General features: G+C 46.8%; 1 protein-coding gene across 3 annotated transcripts in view; it reads left to right on the forward strand.

Annotated features, from left to right (window-relative positions):
* MRM1 (mitochondrial rRNA methyltransferase 1) overlaps nt 1-22,760 on the forward strand; it is a 34,832-nt gene that overhangs the window by 795 nt on the left and 11,277 nt on the right. For 2 of the 3 annotated variants that reach the window (XR_006180588.1, XR_006180589.1), the window contains exons 2-8: nt 438-531; nt 1,927-2,047; nt 4,565-4,684; nt 4,817-5,004; nt 7,023-7,127; nt 10,875-11,030; nt 12,775-12,938. Coding sequence is in view for 1 of the 3 variants with exons in the window: in XM_042879644.1 (XP_042735578.1) it covers nt 438-531; nt 1,927-2,047; nt 4,565-4,684; nt 4,817-4,866 (385 nt within the window). In the remaining 2 variants the exon portion in view is untranslated. Of the gene's footprint in view, nt 1-437; nt 532-1,926; nt 2,048-4,564; nt 4,685-4,816; nt 5,549-7,022; nt 7,128-10,874; nt 11,031-12,774; nt 12,939-22,760 lie in introns of those variants that run through there. The other variant, XM_042879644.1, reaches the window with a different exon arrangement.

Here is a 22,760-nt window from a genome sequence, read left to right on the forward strand (position 1 = left end):
ATGGGGTCGGCTGTTCGCTGCCGCGATGCTCAGGATTTCTGTTTTCTTCCCCATAGAGGTCTCAAGCCTATGCTCATGAACTGAGCTTTAGAGGGCTTTCTAAGACTGACCTCGAGATGTGGGGGTGGGCAGAGCTGGGCAGTCGAGGCTGTGGGATGCAGCGTTCCAGGCTGGCAGGGAACCTCCTTGGGTGCCCTTTTTTTAAAAAACCCATTTTGTGTTTTAATTGTTCAGCTGCACACAAAGTGCTGCAGGCTGTCTCCTGGGTTTGTATCTGGGCCTTCCTGTTTCCCATAGGAAAGTGCATCCATTGAGAGAACAAGATTTTTTGCAGACTAGATGAAGTTGGGTTGTAGAAGAAAATACAGAAGCAGAAATCCTCCTACTTTTCCCTTTCTGTTCTTTTATGAAACTTTTCCTTTCTTTTTCTCTTGCAGCTGCCCCTTGACTCCAGTAGTGAGCAAAGCAAGTTCTGGAGCTATGGAAGTCTTTGATGTCTACAGCACAGATGATCTCAGGAGCTTTTTGAAGGTAGAATGATGCACATTTCTTTTTACTATTTTACAGCATGTGGGAAACTTCAAATAGTACACGTATTGAGCAGAGAAGGTACAAATAGAGGACTTGGTTATTTGCAGTGTTCAGAGCTCCTGCTCTGCATTCCTGTGCGCTGCTTGTAGTGTGTGCCATAGGATCTCTTACAGATGTGCACCCCTAGTCTGGTGGAGTAGCAGCTCTGTGTTGCAAGGCCTTTCAGGAAAAAGGTGCTGGCATGGTAGGATGGATCTACCCAGTAGGATGGGATCTGTCCCCCCACCCATCCATGGGGACCAGAGGTGGTGCAGTTCCCTGCTGTGGGTCTTCCCTGATGTGCACGGAGGTAATGTCCTCGAGCCTGGCACATGATGGCAGCATTGGGCAGCTTTTAGTGCAAGGGAGTGGTGAGAAACCAGGGCTGTGTGTGAGCTGCACCCAGTCTGTAGCTCTGCTTCTGTCTCTTTGAGGGGGAGCTCATCAGATTGTGCTGTGACCATGAGCTGGACTAAGTGTGGACTCTTCCCACACTGCCAGAAGGCCGGTGTTCAGCTTTACAGCAGGTCTGTGGCAGCTGGAGCTCTGAATGATGAAGAATTGAAAGACGTAAAGTGCATTGACATTGAAACAGCTGGAAGAATCGCTTTGTTGCTGTAAAGTTTGAATTATTAACGTTTTGAGCCATTGTAGCCATTCATTTTATTGGACCCAGATTCTCTGGCCTAACCATTGGCATTGTCTGGTGTGAATTTGATGCAACTTAATGTAAAAAGTGTCAGTTCCACAGGAAATGAAGCTGGCAAGAGGCAGCAGCTCTTTTATTGTTAAAATAGGTTTCTAAGATAAATAATTAAAGTGCATTATGTTAGGGCAGGGGAAGGAGGGCTGTTTCTCTGGCTACGTGAGGTGTTGAGTGCTCTGCTTTTTTATGAACTGACTTTTGGATGTGCATCTGTATTTGAAAATGGTTCTGGTGGCTGAGCTTGTGCTTCAAAACTTACACAGCATTACTCTGTTCATTAACTTTAAGCTGATTTGTTTAATACAGCAACTCCTCAATGCTTTTCAGGGAAACAAAACAAAACAAAAAAGCACCCAAACCTCCCTAGAACTGTTACATTGGCAAAAAAAAAAAAGTAATTTCAGTTGCTTTTTGTTTGCTTGCTGAACTGGAAGAAACACAAGAAGGAAAATTACTTTTTGTTTTCCTTTTTCTCATTCAAGGTTTGTGTCCTGGCTCTGGTAGGGCTTCGGTGGTGAAAATTCAAGGGATGTCAAAAAACCAGTCAGCTTAACTGAAAATCTAGGAAAAAAATATGGTTATGTACATGTCTTCTTTTAAGATTGAAAAGTTAGTATTGTTATAACGTTTGTTTCTTCTCCTGTTCTCAGGCTAAAGCTGCAGAAGGCTGGGAAGTTGTGGGAACAGTGAGCCAGTCTGAAACTGTGGAAAATGTTCCTGTCATCAGCTGCTTGGAGTTTCGGTGGAACAAACCCATTATTTTAGTGATAGGTATTTCAATTTACAGAGCCTTGGTCTCGGAGCAAGTGCATATGTGAGGGAATAAGGGGGATGGTATTCCATCCCTTAAGCTAGTTGCAGATCTGTTATGTTGCATTACACTTTGGTCTGGAAAAGAGAAGCTGAGCAATAGAATGAGTATAGAATGATCTGCCTGGAAATGGAATATGGTCTCAGAAGAAAGGGAGAGGCCAGGAGCTTTCTCACAGTGTGCTGTGTGAGCAAGAAGTGCCACTTTCCCAGTCCTGAGCAACTAAACTGTGATTACTCCAGGGCCTTCTGCTTCTCCTCCTTAGTGTGGAGGAGATTTGGAAAGGGTGCTGTCCTTTGCAGGCAGAGTTTGGAGCTGTGTAGGCTGACAGAAGGTGAAAAGAAGGGGAGTAATGGCCTTGTGGCAGCTAGAGGAAGAATGCTGCTCTAAGCACCCGTGTGTGGCATCTTCTTGGTCCCCACTTTGTGTCTGTCACCTGGCATAAGAGCTGGCTTGAGCTTTTACACTTGAAAGTGGTGTCAGGCTGGTGATGAGCCATCAAGGGGCTGTAATCCTGCCCTGTGCTGTGGTTTTCTTGGCTCAGAGGACATTCTTTTAATTAAAATGTTTATTGAACTCCTAGAAATACTGACAAGACAGTGCAGCAAATCTGGCATCTCTACAAGATGTGTGAACCTATATTATAAAGGGAATAGGGAGACTGGCAGCAGTGCTGATAGACCACAAAGAAATGCATCCCAGAAACGTTGACAACACCAAGAGAAAGGAAGGAGGTGAAAGTGGCAATGGTGTCATTACCTTGAATTATGAGAGATTTCTCCAGGAAAAGGTCCAAGTATCCTTTTGTCAAGGGAGATTGGAGGCTGATTGGTAGGTACGTAAGGAGAGCTCCCAGACCTTGCAGCAGTAATGATCTCAGCCCTCTGCTGAGCACTAACTCTTTGCTGAAAAGAAAATTGAACATTACAGTTGTCTGATGCTCGGGTTGTTTGAAGAAACATCCTAGATCTGAATATGTAGCACACTTCTAGCCACAAACAGCAGCAAAGATATATTAGCATGGTAGTGAGCTTCCTGGCATCACACAGATTGTCTTGTAAGTTGTGTTTGCAGACTCGAATCCACTCCTCTGGTATCCTTGCTGGCATAGCAGAGAATGATTTGGACAGTCCAAGTTGGTGTTGTTTGCTCTGGACTCATTGCCAGAGGTGACAGATGTGCTGACTGGCCTTAAGACTGGAAGCCTTGTGTGAACAGGAATGGGTTGGGAGCACTTAGATGCATTACCAAATAATTCAGAGGGACTACGTCAGGCGCGCTGTCAACGGGAGACAAAACTGATACTGAAGCCAAGGATGTGCTTTTTATTCACCAGTACAGACCAGGATTTTATCTGATCTAGTCAATACTCCCTCCCACGTGTCGCACTCTGTGCAAGTCTTTTTGCCCTGAATTTATGGGTCCTAATTATTTTAAGCAGCCTGGGCCATAAACAGCTTTGTAAAAGCTGGAAGCCAAATTGCTGCCTTTATTAGGAATCGTAAGACCTTTATCAGAGAGAGGAAAGGAATGCTCCAGGAGCTGTGGCACCTCTGGTGATAGGTGCAGTCCAAGTTGAAGAATCCCATGAAGCAGAGGCACAGCAGCCCCTGTCAGGCAGTGTGTGCCCCGTGGTGCTGCTGTGGGATGAGTCTGGACCAGAGCACAGCAGCTGAAGGGGAACGTTTGGCTTCCATCATGCTGAGCCTAGTTTGTTAGGGGGCAAGCACATCTTGAAATGAGCCAGGTATTCCTGCAGCCACGTAGCTGTCTGTGTAGCTCTAAATAATGAATATGGAAGAAGTCTTTGGGGAGCTGAACAGGCTGGGAGGTCTGCGGTCTTCTGAATTTTCACTTGTCTGCACACAGGGTTGTTTAAAGCCTCTCCCTTTCCATTTCCCTTTGTGACAGTGTGAGTCAAACAACTACTAATGACCTGGGATAGATTTCAACTCTGTTTCACCAGTGTATCAGCCCAAACATATCAGGGCTGTTGGATGGTTTAACAACTAATCAATTGAAGCCTCTGGTTAAACTGTCTGCATTCACAAGTTGCACTCAGCTGGTGGTACTCTCTGCTGAAAGGGCTGAACCTGTCACTATCGATAGGGACACAGATTTGCTGTGGCAGAGGAGGCCGGTGGCCTTGTCTGCTTCATCCCCTGGCAGCAGCCCGTGTCTGTGGGCAGCTGCATAGTGGATGCTTGCTTATGGGATCCTCATACTTGTGCTTGCAAGGCTCTGTGCTTAATGCTGGAGTACAGGTGTGATGCACAGGTATTCCTCAAAAACCCTGCTGGTTCTGGGAACAGATCCAGGGTGAGTGGAAGGGGTTGGGAGGGGAAGATAGGACAGGTTTCCATCTGTCTGTGGTTGTTGTTAATGGGAGTTGGGAAGTTACTTCACAACGACGTATACTGATGAATGGAAAAGAGGAGCGTGGCTGCAGGCTGACCTGAGCAGTCTTTGTTCTGCAGGTAGTGAAGGTGATGGCCTTTCCCTGGAGACGCAGCTCCTGTGCCACCAGATGCTGGTCATCCCCTCTGGCAGGGCACTGCACCCAGGCATCGAGTCACTGAACGTCTCCGTAGCCACTGGTAAAAACAGATCCTGTGCAATGGCATTGGACTGAATTTCTGCATTTAAAAATCAATCAAGCATCCAGACCCTCAGATTTTCTTACAGAGTTAAAATAAAAGATTGTTGTCTTTTTGTTTACTTTCCTACAGGCATTCTCCTGCACTCCATCTGCAGCCAAAAGCTGAGGCACGGTGATTGATTTTTATCCTGGCACATGGTGGAAGTTGCCCAGCCAAGATCTTTGATGGCAAGAAACTGCTCAGTGTTCCATGGCTGTGTTCACTATGGATATGGTAGTACTCCTTCCAGGCTCGGCACCATCTCAGCAAGTTTCAGGGTGAGCCCCAGTGACCCAGGGTGTGTTCTTTCTCATGCACCACACCAGCAGAGCCCTGGGCCAGCACTGAAGTCATGCCTGTGTGCATGGTAACACGTTCCACCAGCATCTCAGAGGAGAGATTGTGAGGAAGGAAGTTTGAAAGTAGACAAACCTTCAGTTTTAGCAGTAAAATAGGCAGTGGTGGCTGCAAGCCTTGTGTTTGTTGCTTGGGGAACTTCTTGCATTGCTCAGGTTGTGGGTTTGGGGCTGTAGATGAATGGTGGTTCATGGTTGGAGCTGACTCAGAGAACAGCCGTGCCCTGTGCCTGGAGTGCTGGTGAGAAGCTGGTCTGATCTGGGACTGCTCAGTAGCCATTTATTCATGATAAGGCAGTCTCTCTGTTACACCTTGCTCCTTGAATGTCTGAAAACACACCGTGTTGTATTTGATTGTAACACAAGTCTGCAGCTGTGCCAGAGGATGAACGTGACCTGTTAGAAACAGCTGTAGTGGGGAAAAATGCGGCCCATTAAAATAAAGCCTCTGTAAAGATTTGTTGTAGACTTGACTCAATCCTTTTTGTGTCATATATAAATCCAGAGTGTGATTAGTGGAACGAGGCACTTCCTTCAGGTGGGAAGGGGAGCCGGGAGCTTGTTCTCTTCAAGGAAGTTTCCTTCTCGTGATGGATCTAATCCAGCTGGACTCTGAGCTGCCCAGCACTGCTGTCCCCACTGATGGTGTGTGGATTCAGGGGCGGTGATGACAGTGGCTTCATTTGCAAATATCCTGGTTGAGAACCAGCCTGGCTGAATTATTGAGAACCGAATGAATGTTATCGCTTAGCACCTTAATTATTTTATTTAGCTACTGTGGCCCTTTGCATAGGATTCCTCATTAACACTTAATTTACAGTGCCCTTTAGGGATAATTTCAAACAATTCAGCTTAGTCTCCCTCCTCTCCCCCTTCCAAGTGAACGAGTAAATCACTCAGAGTGACTAATTAGGACTTTCCTTTGAGCTAAATGAAGTCTGTAAACCAGTCTGTGGATGTGGAGGTTTTTTAGATGTGTCCCTGCAAGAGGCTGGCGGCCCTGCTGAGGGCAATGGCTGTGGTGGGATGAGGAGAGGGACAGGATGTGGGGTGGGACAGGACACACTGCTCTGCAACTGCATTGGCAGTGAGGACTTTCCTGGCTGAAGTGAGCGTGGAGTGCGGCCCAGCCTGGGATGCAGTGACCCAGTGGTGGGTTTCATGGTGCTGACTGCTTGGCTACAGCCTTAACTGCCTGCACTGCTCTGAGCCCTCAGTGAGGTGGGACAGAGGGGCTGGGGCTGTGTCTGGAGGAGCCCCATGTTGGATGGGTAAGGGTAAGCCATGCCCTGCTGGCATCTAGGTGGGATCCTGCACTGCTCTGCACTGAGAGATTTTACTTTTCGGTGGTGTTGAGTACTCCGTTCTGGGTCTGCAGCCGCAGCTGAAGGTGCCTGTTGTGACAGAGTGTATCCTGAGGTGTCTCCTCTGCAAAAAGACAAAACTGAATCCTCCCCGAAATGCCTGCTGCAATGTGAGCAGAGCTGTGGTGCCTGAGTCTGAAGATGTTCACTGAGTAGCAGCTGAGGTCTGGTGGACGACAGGGATAGTGGTTCTTGGGCAGGTGTGGAGCACTTACGTTTCTGGGGCTGAATGTGCCTGGCTCTTAATTGCTGAAATAAAAGGGGAAAGGGCTGGGGAGGCTGCTGGCACGCTGTCGCCACGATGTTGGCTGTGCAGCCGTGTCTGCCCCAGCAGAGGGAGCCCGTGCTCTAGATTTGCTTATTTCTCGCAAGCCAGATGCAGCTCTTGGGGCTAGCAGGGTTCATCCTCTCCAGCAGCAGGGATGAGGATAGAGCCATTGCTTTCTTCTTGATCTATAGTTAAGTGTGTGTGTAAATATTTATATATATGTAAATATTTATATGGAGAGAGATTTCTAATTCCATATAAACTGCAGTTTCTCCATTAAAAAGCAAATAACGTCTTTCTCTGTGCAGTGCTTAAACATGAGGAGACCCTTCATTAAGGTTGCTTGTGTTTGAGAAAGCCACGTGCCCTCTGCCCACGCTCAGCCATGGCAGCTCATCCCCAACAGATCCCAGGTGAGTAGCGATGGAGCAGAAACCTCTTCTGCAAAGCTCCCAGAAAGCTTTGATGCCTGTGGGGACACTGCTGCTATATACCTCTTCAGGCCTAAATTTGGTGCTGTGGCGTCAGACAGGGCTTGCAGGGTTTGAGTTGAAGAGGCAGTGGTGCTTTATGGTTAGTGCTAATGAGAGTTTGCCTGCCAGCTCTGTTGGCACACCCAGGGAAAGCGCTGGGAATGGTCACAGCGCCAAGCAGAGCTGCACCTTTGGAGCTGGAGCTTTGAGTGCTGTGCGGTTTGCCCCCGATTTAATAAATGCAATCCATTAATTGGATCATTGCCTGCTTCTGCAGTTAATTTCCTGGATATTTTTAAATGTTAAAATGTAGTTTTTATAGTCTTTCATTATTTTTAGCCTTAAGCTCAACTATAATCGTCCCTGTAATGTAACTGTAAAAAACTCACGGCTTTATATCATAAAGGAGGACATTAATTGTCATTTTTTGTGTACATCAGCAAGATCAAAACATGCTTCCTGATTACTTCTGTTTGTACATAGAGTCTCTTTGATATTTAGATATGAGTAAAGCGTGTGTTTGTGTAATTTAAAAGTCAATTCTTCCCTCCCTGCTGCTTGTCATGGATTCCTTTTGGAAGCATATTTACCAAATTGATTTTAAAATTTAGTAATTGCCCTTCCAAAATGATTTCTCAATAATCAAAATGTCTCTAGGCACGATGGCAAAATATTTGTCCTTGCATCTCAGGAGCCACGCTCCCCGTCTCTGCCTTTTTACCAGGGGAGCACAAATCTCTTCATCCCCCCCAAATCAGGTCAAAGAGCCCAAGGATCCCGATAGGCACACGGTCCTGTTGGTCTGAGTGGTTCCAGGGAGGCACAGAGGGTCGTCCTGCAGCACGTGGGTCCTCCAGACACAGCAGGGAATCCTCCAGCGAGGAGCGGAGTTTGTAAATGTAATCAACCTTGAGGTCTTGTTACTTCCACAGGTGCAATTAGCATTACCATCTGCTAATCCATGATTAACGATGTTTACAAATATGCTACAACATGTTAAAATGTGCCTGCCTTCCTTTTTGTTGTGTGTTCTTTTTCCCCTCTCCCTGTTTTGATGGGCTTTCCCCGTGCTCCCCATCAATGCAGACGTTTTGTTTTCGTTCTTTAAGAGTGGTGTTAAACTCCAAACCAGCTGCAGGAGTGACAAGTTCAACTCAGAAGGTCGGTGCCACTAAGTGGGATTTAATTGCATGGGGGCTGAGGTACAAACTGGTGAATCTGAATAATAAAACTTTCTTGGAAGCGACATATGGCACAGTTTAAAGTAAATCTTTATTGATCGTCCCACGACTGATGTGGTAATGGATGGCAGTCTTTCCTTTGGGTTTGATGTTGACGTGGAGTTTTAATAACATCACCCAGGAATATTGTGGATTCTAATAGGAGGGTTTTATTAAAAAAAAAAAAAAGTGTTTTCTATTAACTGCCTCTTTCTTTTTAACACAGAGAGGAATGTATTATATCCCACTGTATGTCCTCCAGATCTAGGTTACGTGTAATTGCTTGGTAATTGGTAGAACCATGTAAAAGCCATGGTATTTGCCAGTCAACCCTCCTAAGTCACCATGAAATTGAAGTGTGATATTTATTCTCTATAAAATTTGTGACCCAAATGTTGTGTAACATCAAGCATGGTTGACTATGGCTGCATTCTGCGAGGCTGCTGCATGTAACTGCATGTGTCTGGGGCTGTGCACCTGTGTCCCCTGGCACCTGGGGGTGGGAAGGAGCTGGGGGATCTGGCTGGGGGGGCGGGGCGGTTTGCTTTGAGGGAAAGGCTTTAACCTTGATTGGGCTTCGGCCTCATTGTTATTGATGTTATCTTGAGGTCCAGCTCAAAATGATGGAGGTTTTGGAGGTAGCCCGAAGGGAATCCCATTCTCAAGAAATGTCCCTGATTGAAGTGAAGCATTTCAGCATCTTGCTGTGCAGGGTGTTCAGGCACGTTTGTTTCTTTGTGATTTTTTTTTTTTTTTTTTTTTTTTTTTTTGTCATTTTGAATTCAGTTCCAGTTCAGAGCCTTCCCATGCCTGTGTGCAGGCAGGTTCTGCCCTGGCTGTGCGCAATGCAGGGTGGGCTCAGGGACAGCCCCTTGTTTGCCTACTGCACAGCTTTGGCTGCACGCAGAGGTAATGACTTGCTTATGATCAATAGTTTTATATACTTCAGAGATGTAACGACGTGCTGTAGCTCAATGCAAAGTTAAACCTGCCATTTTTTTTTTTTCTCTTTTTTTTTCCTGCCCTGTTTTAGAAGCTGTAGCATCAGCAGTGTTTCTCCTGCACTCCCCAAGTCTTAGCTCAGCTCTTTTCTCTGGAGATCCAAAATGTGGCTGCAGCAGATCCTGGCAGTGCCACTCTCCATGCTGTGCAGGTGCCACTGCAAGGCCGGCGTGTTGGGTTCCAGCAGCTGCTTTTAGTGCTCCTCAGTGCTGCTGTGCGTTGGTGGCACAGAGGGTCCAGAGTGGTCCGGGCTGGTCGTGGGCATGGCTGAAGGGACACAGCTTTGTGTTCTGCAGCAAAAGAAAGGGGCCCTGCTTCTGCCTGTGCCCTCATTAGCACCTTGCAGCGCGGCACGGCTCCTTCAAGCCATATCTCAAGGCTTTTGCTGGAGATTACATCTGTACCTAATGCGCATTTTTCTATAAACAAGGGTGCTAAATGGCCTTTCAGTTCCCTCTGTAATGCCTTTTTTAATGGAAGGTCCTGAATTAAGAACGTATATATATGTATGACTCTTAAGAATTTTCTAAGTGATATTGAAAACCTATTGTGAGGTAGGATTTCTTCTTGCAAAATTATTTTAATGAGGTTCCAGTTTATTTTCTGGCTATATTTTACTTATTTAATCCTCCAGAGGCATTTTTCAGAGGCAGCATCTCATTTTCAATGCAACTCTTTTTAACGTTAGGGAAAACTACCTTGCTGAAATGCATGAAGGAAGGGAAGGAAAAAAAAAAAAAAAGAACCAGAGGAAGATGTACGAGATAAGAATAAACTTGAAAAGCTTTGAGGTGGTTTATGGCTTCTCTTGAAAGAATAACACTTCATGTATTTTTGTTATGGTGTGGTTTAATGATGCTTGCAGGAAAAAGATAAGGTAGAAATGGAAATATAAAATTAAACCAGCAAAGTGAATGTGATTATTTTAGTTACTAGTATTACCTGGGGAAAATGCTCTCAGGGATTTTTTATCTAGTCTAAATATTTGCTTTTCCAAGAGGGAGAGCCCTCAGCGGTGCTGGGCTGCGATGCAAAGCGCTCCCTGGTCCTGTGGCCTAAAAGGGACATGGCTCCCTCATGTTATTATTAAGGAAATTTGATGGTTTCTTAAGGGATCTGCACTTTACAGCCGAGTTTGCTGCCCTTTGGGGTTCTGCCCTGCTTGCAGGGATGCCCATCAGCAGGACTTGGGTACGGCTGGTTCTCAGGGCACAGACCTGTCCCATTCCATTAGGAGCCCATGTGTGGCCTTGAGCTTCACCGGGTGGTTAATTTTTCAATTTCTTCCATGGATGTGCAAGTGCGAGGAGTTTGTTTATAATTAAAGTACTTGAAGATTTGTACTTCAATTCAAATAGCTGAAAAGAAGCAGTTCCTGTGTAGGTTTCTTCACTATCAGAATCTAAAACAGATTATTATGTAAATTTTTTTTCGATCCTAAATTCATTATAATATTCAATTTCAGGAAATGCTCTTGACCATCTGCTGCTGCTCTAAGGAACGAGTGTTTACCACCAGAAACATGGGAGGTATCTGGGATAGATCACAGCAGAGTGCAAGGGCAGAGTGCAGCCACTTAAGCAAAGCTGTGCCACAGTCACCATGAGCCAGGAGTCGGAAGGTACTGCTCCTCCCCTGCCCTGGCACACGCTTTTCCTGCCGGTATTTAGCATCTGTGTGATAATCAAAGGTTTTTCTGACACCACTTCCAGCTTGCTCCCACACATTTAGGAAAAATTTCTTCTCTGAAAGAGTGGTGAGACATTGGAACAGGGAGGTGGTGGAGTCACGGTCTCTGGAGGTGTTCCAGAGCTGTGGAGATGTGGCACTGAGGGGATGTGGTTGGTGGGCAAGGTGGGGTGGGATGGACTTGGGCCTGGGTCCCTGGAGGTCTTTTCCAACCTAAACTGTGCCATGGTTCTATAAGGGCATGATGGTGATGGGTTAACTAAGGTGATCTTAACGGTCTTGTCCAACATCAGTCATTCTGTGAAATATCAGAGCACAGAACATGCTGGAGGTTGTTTTTTGTTCCTTTCCTTCACTCACGTACAAACCAAGAAAGTGCTGTCTCTATAGCTGGAGCCCTTCCTTGCTTCAGCTTTCAGGGAGAGCTGACCTCCTCCTTTTCCCCCTCTGGGGACATTTCTGCTCTGGTCTCATGCAGCCCAGGGGGATGAGAAGGGCAGGACCCCATTCTGGGAAGCATTGCTGAGCTTCCACCCATGGGTGCTGCCCCTGCCCTGACCGTGTGCCCCCAGCATCCTTTGTGTGTGTGCACCCAGCAGCTGCGAGCGAACCCGTGTTCGATTGCTGCAACCGCCTGGGGAATATTGCTCACTAATTATAGAAAACAGAAGATGTGCTCCCCTCCTCTTGATTTTTTTTCTTTTTTTTTTTTTTTGGAAAACATTGTCTCCTCTCAACAGCCGAGTGTTTAATTAGTGTTGATTGCTGCTCGTGTGTTCGATAACTGCTCATCAGGCGGAGTTGTCCACTGATGCAGCGTGGCCTGGAGCGCAGAGCGGCGGAGGGTGCTGCTAATTAGGGATGCCATTTATTTTGGGAAGTCATGTGGACAGCAGCCTGACTTTTAGGTTAAATTTCAAGGTTAAAGGAAAATGTTATGAAAAAAGAAATGGACCATAAGAGTGAGTTCTGATGGCAGAGCCATCACCAGCAAGGGGACACCCTGTAGGTCATCCCTGTATGTGTTTATACGTATATGTAGTGCACGTGTGCCTCTGTATGTGTGTATATGTGCATGTATGCAAAGCTCTCCCATTTAGAAGAGGAGAAAGAAGACCTCAAACACACAGCACTGAGTTCCTAGGGGCAGCTATTGATATGATCAGGATGACTTGGCACAAGTAGGTTCCTCTCTTTTGCCCGGAGCACGTGCCTGTACCAGGTTTGCCCCAGCATCCACAGCAGGATGAAAACATTGAGGGGTACAGGAGCATCCCCTGCCGTGGGGATGTGGCAAATCCAAATGCCAGCCCTGTGAGCAGGGCTGGGTGTTGCTGCATGGTGGTGTGAGCGAATGCCGGTCTGCTGCATCTCTGTCCCTGTTATTTATTTATATGTTTATTTGCTGTGCCACCTGACAGCAGTGATGGAGCTGTCATGCTTTGGTGGCCACCAACTCGTGATCCAGCACCTGTTCTCTGCGCTTTAATCTCTCCTCTCTGCTCACATGGAGTCTATACATAACCCCCAGCCAAACAAAACGTGAAGAAAAATCAAATCTAATTACAAGCCATTGATTTCTCTCCAAATTTGCTTCTAATACACTTTTTGACTACTCCTTGATTCCTTTTTTTATTTTTTTCCCCCCATTTTTCCCTTCCCCTCTCCTATCCCAGCTGCTCAGTCAGCGGCAGCCTCCTCCCGTGGCACCAGGAGGTTGCAGCCTGCAGTGAGCACAGCAAGACCTGGCGCAGTAGGGAATACGTGGATGGACACAGGGATTTTGCTGTGGCCAAGCAGTAGGGACGACTGGTGTCATGCACCTCATCTTAAGGGACAGGTAGGACCGTGCAGCTTTTCCTGATGGCTTTTTCCCTTCCTTCTTACTGCTCTGGGTTCTTCTCTGTGTGCTGCTGGATGGGCTGTGGGTGGGGGGACGGGGCAGGACAGCATGTGGCTAGGTAGTGGCATGTGTCACCCCTCTGCTTTTTGTTACTGCTTGGCTTTGTGTCTCCCCTCGGCTCTGGGTCACCCAGGTGCGGTCAGGGAAGAGACCCTCAGGCCGTGTCACCACCAACCATCCGTGGTCCCGGTGTCATTGGTGCAGTGGTGATGTCCACCTCCAGCAGGAGCCCCAGGAACACTGAATTCTAAGGGAGCCTCCAGATGTATCATGTGAGGTGGAATACATGAGCTGAAGACAGTTTGGTTGTGTTAATTATGGAAATCTAAAGATAATCTATATTTAATGTCAAATTTTTCTCAAATCTACTAAAGAATGAGGAGAATATATGCACATGATGACATTTAAATGAAGAACAAGGTGCAATTAAACTCCAAAATGTACAGTAGACTAATTGGGAGAGGATGACAAATATAGTTATCATCAGCAACTAATTAGGGACCTGCTTTAGCTTTCCCTGCTTGATTAATCTTGACTAGGTGATAATAAGTTGCACAGGACCAGGTACCTCGCTCAGCACTTCGGTGGCAGGAGCTGGTTTATGGCTGGGGAGCACACGGACTCATGTGGGACACGTTGTGTCAGGGCACGAATGGGTTCTGAGCGATGGGGTGGTGTGGGTGGGGTCCCCACCCCATCTTGTTTTGAGGTTGGTGCTGAGTATACCTCGGTTGCATCCATCAGGGCGGCTTCCATGTTGTTTTGGCATCCTGTGGGCAGTGCTGCAGGGTTTGTGAGGATGGCAAGCACCTCCGGAGAAGTGTCCCATGAGGCTTTTCCCTGGGTCCAGGTGGCTCTGGGGACAGAGGTGTCCCTGGGTGTGCCAGCTGAGCCACGTGGCATGTGCCAGCCCCGCTGACACTGACAAGATTTACTCACTTATCTTTTTGCTTTGCAAGGTAAGAATAATAGTAAAATGTTAATGCGGCACTCTATGTATAATGCTGTACATAAAGGAGTGACATGACGCGAGAGACTGATAAATCATAGCTGCTTTCAGACAGTCATCTGCATGGAAAGCTCAACGCACGGCCTGTCCCAGCGCAGGATGGTGCTTGGGAGCCAAGAGTGGCTCCTGGGTGCTGCCGTTGGAGCTGAGTTTTATGGCACGGGCTGCCTGTATCCCTGTGCTGCTCAGAGTGGGAACCGTGCATCCTTGTGGTGTCAGTGTGCCAGGAAAGCATGCAATGTGCCACGGTGCTCACACAGTGCATCCCCAGGAGCAGCGTTGTGGCTGCAGGGAGGTCCGGGTGCCCGATGGGCGATGCGCTCAGCCCAGCCATCGCTGTGCTGGGGGTGAACTTGGCTCGGTCACCATGGAAACAGTGGCTGGCCCTGGTGCTGCTCGCGTGTGCACAAGTCCCGTTGACCTCACTTAGAATTATTACCTTTGGCCAAATAAAATAATTTGTGTTAATAAAGAGACCATTTTCACTCGGCTTCCAAGCGAGCCTTCCCCAGAAGGCAGAGTGACTCCTTAATTACACTTTTACTGCAAGGTGATTAATGTTCAATATGTGATACTCCGTTTAAATAAGTCGCTTATTAACACCTTTAATATGTTTTAATTTTTTCTTTTTCCCCCACTCTTTTTCCTCCTCCCCACTCCCTGCTGCACGCGGTGGAGCTCTGTGCCTGGGCACAGCACCCATGGGCTGAGCCACGAAAAGCCCCACAATGGGGAAAAACCCAACTGGTTGTGGTTGTCAGCAGCAAGATTAGATGGGCAGTGTGCTGGGAAATGATGGTGCTTCCCCCTGTTTTGGGGACTGGGATTGCACAATGCTGCTGCTGTGCATCCCTAAAGCTGCACCTGTGTTGCTCTGGAAGTGCACCCGGTCCAATTCTCATTGCATTTCATTTGCACTGTCGGGCCAAAAAAGGGTGTTGGGTGCTGTTTCCTCAGTGCAGTGTGGGAAGAATGACTACAGATGCTTTGCATGTGAGTGTAGGGACTCATTTTCCTCCCCCTCCTCATGATCTGGTTGGTGCTTATGAAGAAAGGAATTTCAGTTACTGAAATAGATTGTTTCCCATGATTACAGACAAAGTTGGAAAGTGAGAAAGTCATTTTATTTTATCTCAACTTCTTTTAGAAGTAGTTTATTTGTGCAGCAACAGTTGCGTCTAGGTATGTTGCTATTCATCATACAAAAGGCTGGATTAGCAGTAATAGCTCTTTCCAGATTACTCTACTTTTCACACGTGTGACTTCTACAGGGTGCACTCTGAACAAATCCCAGTGTGATTTGCAATGCTTTGCGATGGTTGAGGCTGACATGTGGGAAAACTCATCCTAAAAAGAATATAAATGCAAATCTGACTTCGCTGTGGAGCACACACAGGTTGGAGAGAAACCGCCAACGTTATTTCCAGATTCTGCAGTGGAGAGATGCTCTAAGGGATGCTCTGAAGGATGCTCAGAGGCTGGCACTGTGCTGCTCCTGCAGCTCATGCAGGTTTGGTGCCCAGCGTTGTTTTCTTCTTCTTTCCTGTGCATCAGGGAGTGTTGCAGAGTTAAATAAAATCACAAGGAAACTGGTGGTTTCTAAGTGAATTTGCCCCTTACTTTGTCAGGAATAGCTTCAGAGGGAGGTGCTCAGGTGCTCCTGGTTATAAATGTAGCAGAGCTCCTTCTTGGAGCCCCCAGCTCCCTGCATGTGCTGCAGGTAAGGAGAGCAGCAGCTCATAGCCATCAGAAATGCACATTAACTCCTTCATCTGTTTGATTTCCTACTCCATGCCTTCTGAATGGATTGGATGATTGCTATTGTATTGAAGGAATGGTGTCTGTCCCTTTTGTGATTTTGTTTTTGAGTGCTCATCAGTAAATGATGATAACAGTTCATTTGAGAGGATGCCTCTGTACAGCCCTGCAGGAGGGGACACCTGTGGTTTCCTCTGGCAGTTTCCCTGGTGTTGGGCTGTCTGCTGGTCTGCTTCTAGCTTCTGTCTCCTCTGAGCAGTTCAGGAAATGGTGCAGCTTTGCTTGGGCTGTGGAAAGAGGTAAAGCTGTGCTGCAGGAGGAGGCGAGAGCTGTGGTGATGCTGCTGTTCAGTGGGACGTTTTCTCCATGGTTTGTCCTGTTCCCCACCCCGGGTAGAAAGGCACTGCACACTCCCAGACCCTGCATTTCCCTGCCAGATATTTGTGAGTTCATTAGCTCGCATGGCTGGGCCATACTTCACCCAGTGGTCATCCATCCCAGGACTAATTCTCATCTGAAATGAGTTTTCATTGCATTCAATAAAACTTCAGGTGATCCTAAGAGCAACGTTTCTGTAATGCTTGAGGCCCGGTGGAAGGCTCCATCCACAGCAGTGCCAAGTGCTGCAGGTGAGCCAGCAGTGGTGTTTGCTGCCCTCTCCCTTTGCACTTCACTTTTCAGCTCTGTGCAGCCCATCAGAGCGCTGCCCAGCAGTGAAGCAGCGCAGTGCTCCCAAATCACACCCTGCCTTTCTCCCTCTACTGCTGTGACCAAAACTGAAAAGAGAAATTCAGCAAAGAAAATAAAATAAATAGTAAAGCAGAACTATAACGACAAACCCGCAGAGGTGTGTTTGTGTGACTTACAGCCGCAGCCTGCTTTTATGGAGGCTCCTTATTCTCCGTAAATTGATGAAGCTTAAAGGGGAGGCTAAACTTTTAGCCGATATATAGGTGGAAAGATATTAAATTCCCGTATTAAAGATCGTCATTAACCTGTTTGTTTTTTATGGGGCTAACAGTAAACACAATGGGCTGTGAACAGCCCTTTTAATTATTCCAATGAATATTCATAACGTACAGGACCTTGAGAGTAAATAAAGGCAAGAAATTGTTCTGCAGAGCTTGATACGCAGAGAGGGCCTTAAATTCAGAGGGAGCAACATGAAATACACTCTGAGAACCTCTCGTCCTGCAGATGCTCTGTGCTTTAAGAAGGGGACGCAGCTCATGCTCAGCAACTTGTTGCAGAGCCTCTGCTTGTGAGTTGGCAATGGGGACTTCAGGGTAACTTTGTTCTTTAGAGTTCCTGGTGCAGAGATGGAGTCCCTTGTCCCACACACAGGGATGTTTGTGCATTTCATGGGCATGAAGACGTGTGCAATGGGATGGGCTGCCATGAAGGGAAGTGTGATTTGTGAATGAAGAGACTTGGTAACCTTTGGAATAGCGGCTTAAAATGACGTTATTTTGTAGCTAGTTTCTGCCATCTGAGTGATGTTGCATGTGTTGGTTATATTTATAACTTAACAGCTTTTCTCAAATTTATTATACTTTTTATGGCACTTCATAATTTATCTGGGATTCCTTAAGTAGGCTGAGGGCAGCTTGTGGGGCACCAAAGTGGCACGGGAGCCTGGCTGCAGTGTGGCTCCAGTACGGCTGCGGTGCATCGGGGTCAGGCGGCCGTGCTGTGGTTCTCAGTGGGGCTGCAGCCCTCACTGCTGCAGTGCTGCTGTGTGTTCCTGTGCTGGGGAGCATGCTGTACCACAGGTTTTGTGGTGGGTTGGGAGACTCGTCGTGGCCCAAGCTGTGAAACCAGCGATTTCCTCCTACGTGGAAGGAGATCCTGCATGGAAGGTGAAGGTGCATTTTGGCAGCTCAGGGTTTTGCTATCCACAAAAATTCTGTCGAGTTCCCCCGTTCTTCCACCGTCCTCCAGCTGACCCCACAGCACGTGGAATGCTTTAGCCTCGCTGCCTTTGGTTGGGTACGGTGCAGAGAAAGCACCACTGCGTCTGGGGATGTGAAGTGGTGCAACCGTGGGCACAGCAGCTGTGTGTGTGTGGATGACCCTTTCCTGGCTGCTTAGTGCTGCTGGCGGAGCTGGGGCACCAAGGATGTGACCTCGGGATTGAGTGGAAGACTCAGGCATCGTTTCTTTGCACGGCTGATGACAGCCCTGTGCCAAATCCCGCTCAGGGGAAAGTGGGAGAAGATGGGGCTGGCTTCCTGCAGTGCCCAGCCCTCCCTGTGCCTCCCTCACCTGTTTTGCCTCCGCACCAGCAGTGTGCTCCCCACCCCGACCGCCTTCATTATGGGCTGCTGGTCCGCCAGACCGCAATGCATTTATAATTTTTATTGTTATATCTTTTAATTTTATTTTGCTTTCCTTGCTGTCTTGGAGAAGGGAAGATAGGAGTCCATATTTATTACAGTGCAAACGATCTACCTCTGCGAATGTATGTATCAGTTAATTTAATCTCAGCGGTTTTATTTAAACTGTTTTTCCTTCCTTTCTTTACTTCCCTCCTCCCATCTCTCCCCCTCTTCCTCCTCCTCCTCTTGGCGCAAGGTGATCAGTTTGTTGAAAAAAAAAAAAAGAAAAAGAAAAAAAAAAAAAGATGGAAAGTAAAACTATCCCGTGCCTTTTATAATCGGCACTGAAAAGGCTTTTTCTGGTTGCTACGGAATCGCGCTGCCTTTCACCGCTTCCGCCGTGTGCCTCCCGTGGCCCCCAGCCTGATTGACATTTACAAATTACCAAGCTGAGAGTGTTCAATCTTTGACCCGTGTGTTTCTATTCAGCAATGAGTGAGATTTGCAAGCATTTTGTCATATAATTACTGCAAATCCCTTGAAAATTTCCACAACAACGCCTAGATGAATGGTAATTTGTGCAGACAGCCTCTGATGCCTTTACAATGCACTAAGATGCAAAACAGTTGAATTTTTTTTTCTTTTTTTTTTTTTTGTCCAAAGATTTCTTGGGGGGGAAAAAATGTTGTGTGTGTGAGCGTGCTGTAAAATATTTGGATTGTTAGATTTATTTGCTTACACAGCCTATATTTGTGCTGATTTTATTGTATTGACTGTATGCATTTTTTTCCTCCCATTCTACAGTTTTATTGTGCGTTGGTCATATGCATACATCACCAGCATTGTTCTCCAGGAAATTTATTCCACCTTTCAGCGTGCTCTTGATAGGACTTATTGCATTACTAGTTAAGTGCTGAGATTTGCTACTACAAAGATCTGAAACAGCCCCTTGTAATGTTTATTTACCAGCCCTGGCTGAGGTCACATCTTTTCATAGCTCTTGGCGTGGCACGTCTCACAGCCATTGGGCTCCAATGGGGTCTGGATGGACCCAATGCTGCCCCAGCACCAAGCACCCAGAGGAGTGGATAACAACACCTGTTGAAATCATGTGCATTTATGTGTTATTATGAGTGTTCATCTGTTGTTGTGTGTATTTATTCACCTGTCAGAGTGATTGCCACATACTGGCCAACATGCCCAACCACACCAGTGGCACCACCAGCAGCGCCTTTGAGTCATTCAGGTTGCTTTTTCAGAACTTCCCACATTGATGTTACAGTGATGCATGCACATCTCAGTACAAACTGATGTGTATGTGTATATGCATCATATATACGTGTTTGTGGATAGTATACAAACCTACCCAGAGGCTCCTGGTGCAGTGGGAGCTTCTCCTCTTGCAGACCTGTGCTCACTGCCTGGTGCAAGAACCACGAGATGCATTTCATTGGTGCTTGTTGAAAAGCAAGCACCCGTGCAAGAACTGCAATAACCAAGTTGCATCATTGTTGTTGGCACTTGTGTTTTTTTCTTCCTACCACTGGATGGGCATGTTGGCGCTGCTGTCGGTGCAGTGTGAAATGCTGGCCTGGTGCTGCTGTTGTGATGCCCGTTGCATGGTGCAGGGATGCTGGGCTCCTCAGTCCTTCCAATTATTTATTGGTGGTGTTGTCACTGCCCCAACTGCACGGCACCATTTTCGCTTTGCTGAGGGGTTTCCTGTTTGCTCTTCACATGTGATTCTCGGTGGAGAAGTGCAGACTGTGGGAGTTGTGACTGTGTCAATGTGTGCAGAGCGCAGTGTGTGCGTGTAGGAAGGAATTCTGGGGATCACTCATGTCACATCTCTGTGAACAGTTGGAGGCTCCCAGGAGGGTGCAGACCATGGGGATGGGTGGCTGGAGGCAGGTGGCACAGCCCCATCCCGTGCTGCTCCAGTGGCTCACCTTCCATTCCAGGAAAGGCATTTTTTTGGTGAGGAAAAAAAAAACCCCTCAGAATAAAAAGAGATTTTTTCAAAGCATCTCTCCCAGTGCTGCCCATCCTGAGCCGCTTTGCCGCTGTGCCTTGGGTCACTGTGACAGATCAGAGGGAGAGTTCAGCGGCTGCAGCGCCTGAACAAACCGCTGCTGTCATTAGGCTGGAAATGTAATCTCTGCGGAAGGAGAGGCCATGGTAGACTTAGCAAGATCTGTTCACGTTATGGGAATTTAATGCACCTGGTAGAAACTAACTGCAGGTCATCAGTTTTTATTGGCGTAGTGCAGACATGCAGTGTGATGAACTGATCTGGCAAAGCATTAACAAAGAAAAAGAAAATCATAATAAAAAAATCCCAGATCTGTGGGTTTTTTGTTGTTGTTGTGCCTGTCCCTGAAATCGGAGTTTATACCACTCTTCAGGTGCTCTGCTGTTCTTCCCCTGTAATTTCAGCTGCTGTGCTGCTGATGTCGATGCACTCTTACACAGAGTTCACAGATAAATTTTTGTCTGACGTGTATCTAGAACTTATATAGTCACCTACTAATTTAAACCAATTTGCCCTAGGTGATGGGTGAATACACTTGAAAATTAAATGGGTCTGATTTAAGCATCCCTTCTCTGAAGCCAAAGATTATATAATTAAATTAAAAGAAAATGTGTTTTATAATAAACTGTATTTCCTCTTGGCAAAATCCAATTTTGAAACAAGATTGTAATATCATATCGAAAAATGTTTTCCCATGGGTATTACCAGTCTATTTCATTTAATTGTTTTCACCCATCCTATGATGAGCTTTCAAAGGAGTGGAAGGAGTGCAGTTTTACGAAGAAGAAGGAGAAAGGGAGCAGGGAGAATGGAGGCTGTCCTGCCTGCTGTGGGCTGGTGATGCATTGGGCTTGGCTTGGTGGAAGCCGGTGCCCCCAGAGCAGGAGAGCTGTGGGTTTTGGGGTGCCTGCAGCCGGCCCTCAGCATCTTGGGTTTTCCTTCTCCAGCCATAGTTTGAGGAAACTTAATGAGCCATATGTTAAAGATTTTGCACTTAAGCAGAAAATGTTTAATGCTTTGGGTCTGAGTGTGGTTGCAGCTGTTGGTGTTGAAAATGCCGTAGTGTCCTCGGGGTTGGACAATGCTGTAGTTTCCTTGGGGAAACAGGGAGGACTTTTCATACATGGGTTTGGTGTCCTAGCAAAGTGACAGCAGCAGGATGCAGTGGTGAGAGCAGCCAGGTGGGATGCTCGCATGTGCCCAGGGCCACAGATGGGACCATGCAGTGCCAACCCACTTCCTTCCGTGTCCTGTCCAACAGATCTACATCCCTGCTGAGCTGACATTCCTCAAGCCACTGGTTTCTCAAGGCCGCCTGCATGCTGTGAGCTGAAGCCCCAGAATGAAGCCTTGTTTGCAGGCTTCCCAGCTGTGCTGTGCTCGGCGGCCTCGTTAAACCCTTCAGAGCTTTTATCGGGGATGGAAACATTGACTTTCTGGGAGAATGTTGATTAAAGCAGCAGTGAGTGGGAGCTGCAGGGCAGCACTGCTGGGCCTGGCCGAGGAGCAGCACAGTGCAGCGATGTGACGAGCGCTGCTGCACCCGAGCAGGTCGGGCTGTGCAGGAATGGGGACACAGGAGGGAGGAAACGCTTTCTGTGGTGTGCAACCGCCGTCAGCCATTTTAGGTTTCTGAATCCTATTTCCCTGGTGCTTCCAAGAGAAGCTTTTGGGGGAGTCCCCAGCTAAAACTCAAATTTGCATTTAAATGGAGTTTTTCTTCTCTCTCTTTTTTTTTTTTTTTTTTTTTTTTAATGAGCAGGATGCATGGGAGACTCAGACTATTAGGTTTCCTTGTGGGAGAGTGCAGAATTCTCTCACCTTTTACTTCCCACCCCTCCCCAGCCCCCTTTAATGCACACTTTAAGTTAGACATTAAAAAAAGGGAATAGTGCATCTTTAAGGAGGATATAATCATAAACAAATAAGTCTCGTTGCCCTTGCAGCAGAACTAATCTTCCCTCAGCTGAGCTGTGATATAGATCAGTAACAAGAGCCACGCGCAGGGGGCTCCTTTGAAATGCATAATACCTCCTCGTATAAATTGGAGTTGGTGTGATGGAGCTGTGAGATGACATATTGTGGCATGACCCCTCTCTACTGATTGTGGGTGAACCCTGCAAAGGTAAATCTAACACGGCGCACACATCAGACAATTTCATTTTCATCACCCAGGGACAAAAACATAGCAACAGAATCTTTTCAAATGATAATCTGCATGCTGGGCGGAATATTTTCCCTCCCTCCCTTCCCATTTTTTTTTTTTTTTTGCATGTTCAATTCATGATGTAGGTGAAAGGAATTATAAATTGCTTCCAAAGTTCATTCATTCTCTTCTTCTCATTCTTCCCTTTCTTTTCCTCCTCTTTTTGCTGCTGTTCTCTTTTTCTCTCTACTTTCCCTCTCTACCTTTCTCCTGTCTGTTTTGTGGTGTTTGGGGTTTTTTTTTTTCTTGAAAGAGAAAAGGAAACAGAGAAAGTTTGGCACTGTGTGTGTGTAACTGATTCATTCTTCTCATCCCCTCAGGGACGTTCCAGTAATAATGATTTATAGGAGTGCAAAAATTTATGCTCTTGCTGTTACCAACTAATATCCCTCCTACCCTCCAAAAAGGGAGTTTTCCTGTGGAAAGATCCCTCTGT

The sequence above is a fragment of the Lagopus leucura genome, unplaced genomic scaffold (genome assembly GCF_019238085.1).
Source record: "Lagopus leucura isolate 7727_CA_CO unplaced genomic scaffold, USGS_WTPT01 Super-Scaffold_100024, whole genome shotgun sequence".
In the NCBI taxonomy this organism is placed as follows: Eukaryota; Metazoa; Chordata; class Aves; order Galliformes; family Phasianidae; genus Lagopus; species Lagopus leucura.